Here is a 4,928-nt window from a genome sequence, read left to right as displayed (position 1 = left end):
GTGTGACCGCTGGAGTGACCCCCAGAGTGATCCCCCCCCCCCACTGTAATCCCCGGTGTGACTCCCGGTGTGACCTGCTCCGTGTAATCCCCGGTATAACCTCCTCCGTGTGACCTGCTCCGTGTAACCCCCGGTGTCACCTCCTCTGTGTAACCCCCGGTGTGACCCCCGGTGTGACCTGCTCCGTGTAACCCCCGGTGTCACCTCCTCCGTGTGACCCCCGGTGTGACTCCCGGTGTGACCAGGCCCTGCCACCCGCCGTTGCCAGGGCAACGCGTCCCCGCCACTTCCGGCCGGGCCGGCGCGGCGCGACGACGCCATCACCGCGCGCCGCCGCTCCCCGCCCGCCGCCGCCGCCGGAACCGGAGGAACCGGAGCCGCCCCCGCACATGCGCAGAGCGGGCGCCCGGCGGCCCGGGCCTCGCTCCGCCCGGGCCCGGCGCGGCCATGGGCACCACGGTGAGTGCGGGGCGCGGCCCGGCGGGCGGCGGGGCCCGGGCCTCGCCCTGCGGCGGCGGCCGCTCCTCCCCGGGGCCCGGCGGCGCGGCAGCGCTCGGTCACTGCCCCCCCCCCCGTCCCCGGGGCGAGTCGCGGCCGCGCGGGGCTGCGGGGGAAGGCCGGGCCGAGCTCCCTCCCGCAGCTCCTTCCCCGAGCGGCCGCGGCCCGTTCGGGGCCGGTGCGCTGTGGGAGGAGTTGGCGATTCCGCCCCTCCCGGCGCTCGCCCCTCGGCTCTCCCCTTCCTTTGTCATTGTCCCCAACGGGGCGCGGCTCCTCCCGGAGCACTCGGGGCCCGCCGGAGGTGCCGGCGCTGCTCCTCCGGGCGTGGCGAGCGCCCCGAGCCGCGGCAGGTCCGGCCCGCGGTGCCCGCTGTGCGCGGGGGTTTGCGCTCCTCGCTCGCCGAGCGGCCCCGCTTTAACGGAGAGCGAGTGAAATCGGAGAGCTACCGGCGATTTTAACGCCCTGGTGCTGGGCACGGAGGTGCCTCCCGCTGGAATCCTCGCAGCTGTGGGATGATGCCCCCCAAAAGACCCAGAATTACGGAGTGGGTGTCCAAACCCGCAGAATGCGACCCAAAAAATGGGGGAGAATCACAGAATCACAGAAAGTTTTGCGTTGGAAGGGACTTAAAGAGTCGCCCCATCCCACCCCTTCCATGGGCAGGGGCACCAGGCTGCTCCAAGCCCTGTCCAGCCTGGCTTTGGGCACTTCCAGGGATCCAGGGGCACCCACCCTGTGCCAGGGCCTGCCCACCCTGCCAGGGGAGGGAGGATCTGCTATTCCAGGTTCAGTTTGGAAAGTCTGTGCTGCCTGCTTCGTGTTCCATGTAACATTCTGTGGCAGGAGAAGGTGACCAGCACGGCTGGGTTGGGATTTTCTGTCCTGGCATTGAGTAGCAGCTCCCTGATTGTTCCCAGCATGGATCAGGGAGGTGGAATCCATATATTGCTGAGTGCTGGGTTCTTTTTAGAGTCTTCACGGGCTTAAAAATCCATGCTTGGGGAGAGGTCTGGTAAATGTGAGCGTTTTAATGCACAAAATGAGCAAATTGAAAATGATTGTGTCGTTTTGTCTTTTAGATCAGCTCCTGTGCAGAGAGTTGTGAGTTTATGAAGCACCTCAGCAGTTTCTGTCACTCTTCCTAGAAGGTGTCACAGGAAAACCTCACTCTTTTGTTCCAAGAATTCAGTGGCACCCCAGAACGGCAGCGACCTGCTGAGTTGGATGGCAGCGCCCCTAAAATGTAATAATTCCGAGTTTATTTTGTCCTCCCAGTGCTGCAGTGCTGATATTTGAGTTCACCCAAAGAGCATGAACCCACCAAAGGCTGTTTGTTCCCGTGGTGGGCGCAGCAACTGTTCAAGGGTTTGCTGGAAAACTTTGTGAAGGAAAGTTGCAGGGAGAGGCTGCATCGCCAGGAGTGGAATGCTCTGAGTCCCCAGCATGGGATTTTTGACCTGTCTTGCTTTAGTCCTCCAAAAATATCTCTGAGAGCAAACTGTGAGCAGTTCCTAGCCGTGGATGAAGCATGTGGGGTCACCTGCTCCAGAGCTGGGTTGGGTTTAGGCAGTGTTGGTTTGGTGTCTGAGCAGTTCCTGTGCCTTGCAAAAGCCACGTTTCTGACTGGCATTTCCTGGCTCCAGACAGGAAATGGGGTGAGAGGCACCTAAAATTATGAGGGTGTCTGTGGTGCTTGAGGAGAACCCTTGGTTTCCTAAATTCCTTAAATCATAATTTAGCCCTCACTCCTTTTTGGTAGTCCCTGATCCGTGTAGATCCAACACTGCCTCAAAATTTCTGTAAGGGCAAAAAGGATTTGGAACATGGAGCTGAGCAAGAGAGATCAGAACTGGAATTTCCATTTCCATGGAATTTGAAGCAGGAAACAGGGCAGAGACTTCCCCACTGATACACATTGAATCAGAGAAGGATTGTGATATCAAAAATACAATTTCCTGCAGCTTTATCATTTGCTCTGTGGTTAGTTCTGTTAGTAATGAAACTAAAGAATTCTTGAAGTAACTCTTGAATTAGTTTTAATTTTCAGGACAGTCAGATTTTTGGTTCAACAAAGGAAAGATCTGCCTGGATCTGAACACTTGGGTGTGTGAGGGGTCTGGGGAAGTCCCCGTTGTTTTCCAGCATTATCTGATGAGTGCATTGTCATTTCATAATTCCCGGAATTTGGCACATCAGAAGCCTGGGGTGAAGCAGAGAGCAGCTCAGAGGCTCCTGCTCATCACTCACACAACAACAATGGGTGTGTGGAAGGATGTTAAGATTATAAATCCTAAACACTGCAGAAGATCAAGATAATTCCACTTATCTCTGCAGGTCCCCAAGGGGAGAAATAAACTGCTGGGTGCCTTTGAAAGGCTGCCTGGCCTTGCCTCGCAGTGACAGTGAGAGCACAAGGCTGGCCTGAGCCAGGGGAGCTACATCCTGTGGAGTGTGAAAAACATGATTGCCTCATTGTTCTTCCAAGACCTTCCATTATTTTCAGTTTGTTTATTTGGTGAAGCTTTGCCAAGTTTGGAAATGAGCACAAATCTGGAATCCACTTGCGAAAGTACTCAGAGAACTCTTTTTTTTTTTTTTTTGCTTTTAAAGGAAATGTGACCCCATGCAAACACATACATTAATATTACTGCTCTCACATGAATATTGTTGCTCAGGTGGGTGGGCTCTTGAGGGTGGCTGTTAGATTAGGAAAGATTTATGAATTAGCCAGGATCATTTCAGACCAAACCTCTCTGCTGCATTTACACTGGATAAAGTTTATAACAGACTGCTTCTGGCTGGGGAATTTATTTGGAACCTGGCATGGAAATTAAGTGCATTTATGTGGGGAATAAGAAGCAAAACAGAGATGTTTTAAGGGAAGAAGTTGAGGTTTGCGAAGCAGTTGTGGGCGCTGATACTGAAATCAGCTGGGATGAGTTGCTCTATTCAGCTTCAGGAGAACCGAAACTTTCTGTTGTCTGTGATATTTAGAGAAAGTTTCTCTTGTCTGTGTTATTTACCAGCACCAAACCAATCTGCTCACTGTGCCTCCCCGCAGGTGTGTCCCTCCGCGGCCATCCAGCGCAGGCTTAGCCGTGCCGGGCCGCCGGCTGTGTGGCGCTGCCATCTGATATGTGCCCCGCGGCCGGTGGCCTGGGGCGGGCTGCGCGGGGCCGGGCCCGATGCCGGTGATCCCCATTCCCCGGCGGGTGCGCTCGTTCCACGGCCCGCACACCACCTGCCTGCACTCCGCCTGCGGCCCCGTGCGCAGCGCGCACCTGGTGCGCACCAAGTACAACAACTTCGACATCTATCTCAAGTCGCGATGGATGTACGGCTTCATCCGCTTCCTGCTGTACTTCAGCTGCAGCCTCTTCACCTCCATCCTCTGGGTGGCTCTCTCGATCTTGTTTTGCCTTCAGTACCTCGGCATCCGCATCTTCCTGCGCTTCCAGTACAAACTCTCCATCATCCTGCTCTTGCTGGGGCGGAGGCGGGTGGACTTCAGCCTCATGAATGAACTGCTCATCTACGGGATCCATGTGACCATGCTGCTGGTGGGGGGGCTGGGCTGGTGTTTCATGGTCTTTGTGGATATGTAAATAAAACCAAGCGCATGTGGGATCAGCAGGTGACTTTTCTTCTAGCCCCGAAATGTGTCAATATCCTCTTCTTCTTTTTTTTTTTTTTTTTTTTTTTTTTTTTCCTAATATAAATTAATTTATTTCTCAGTGGTAATTTTTGTACATAAATTAACGTGCTTGTCTCTGGAATTTGTATCTATTTGAAGGTCGAGGTGCCATTTTGATTATCAAAGTGCAACACTTGACTGGGTGTTTTATTCTTTGCACAGTGCAGGTTAGTGTGAGTTTCTTTTAATTAAGAGCTTATTTTGCTGCTGTTCCTGTATTCATGTGGCCATGAAAAAGGCAATGATTTATCTGGAGGACAGAAGCCAGATAATTTTGCGCTCCACACTCTTAATCCATCTTCACCATTTTCCTAAAAATGTTCCTTAATGTCTCAGGCATGTAATAAGTATCTTTCTTGTAGGTTTTCCTTTTGCATATTCCCAATAAGAATCTGGGCCCAAAATTCAACAGACTGTAGGGCTTTGGGATTTTTTTTTTCTACTTTTATTTTTAGATTTATGCAAGACATACATCTGCCCCACTCTCCTGTTTCATCCACTTTAAGGTGATTTGAGTGGCTTTGTCCTTTTCAGGCATTTAGTGCTGAGTAACTGAGTCTTTCCCTGATAGCACAAACCCACGGGAGGGATGGGAGCAGGGCTTGCTATCATGTGCTCCTGAAATTCCCAGTCACGGCAAATATGTTCTCATTTTGCAGTGATTATGGGGGGCCCATTGCAATGATCCTCAGTGTTGAGATCCTGGCATTTGGTTCTACTTTTCCCTGAATTGATT

At 53.0% G+C, this 4,928-nt stretch overlaps 1 protein-coding gene across 2 annotated transcripts; it reads left to right on the top strand.

The window, feature by feature from the left end:
• Nucleotides 1-323: 323 nt before the first annotated feature.
• On the top strand, nucleotides 324-4,128 carry TMEM250 (transmembrane protein 250). Of its 2 annotated transcripts, none has more exons than XM_053996695.1 (3): nucleotides 324-459; nucleotides 1,578-1,741; nucleotides 3,560-4,128. In XM_053996695.1, the coding sequence occupies exon 3, from the start codon at nucleotides 3,684-3,686 to the stop codon at nucleotides 4,101-4,103; it is 420 nt and encodes a 139-aa protein (XP_053852670.1). In that variant the 5' UTR covers nucleotides 324-459; nucleotides 1,578-1,741; nucleotides 3,560-3,683; the 3' UTR covers nucleotides 4,104-4,128. The 2 variants fall into 2 exon arrangements, with proteins under 2 accessions (XP_053852670.1, XP_053852671.1); XM_053996696.1 differs by lacking the exon at nucleotides 324-459 and adding an exon at nucleotides 965-1,042.
• The last annotated feature ends 800 nt before the right edge of the window (nucleotides 4,129-4,928 follow it).

Source organism: Vidua macroura, chromosome 21 (genome assembly GCF_024509145.1).
Source record: "Vidua macroura isolate BioBank_ID:100142 chromosome 21, ASM2450914v1, whole genome shotgun sequence".
NCBI lineage: Eukaryota > Metazoa > Chordata > Aves > Passeriformes > Viduidae > Vidua > Vidua macroura.
This window is presented reverse-complemented; position numbering and strand designations above follow the sequence as displayed.

What these genes read in the sequence shown, in the direction of transcription:
- TMEM250 (XM_053996695.1), top strand. Translation starts at nt 3,684, where the DNA reads ATGCCGGTGATCCCCATTCCCCGGCGGGTGCGCTCGTTCCACGGCCCG.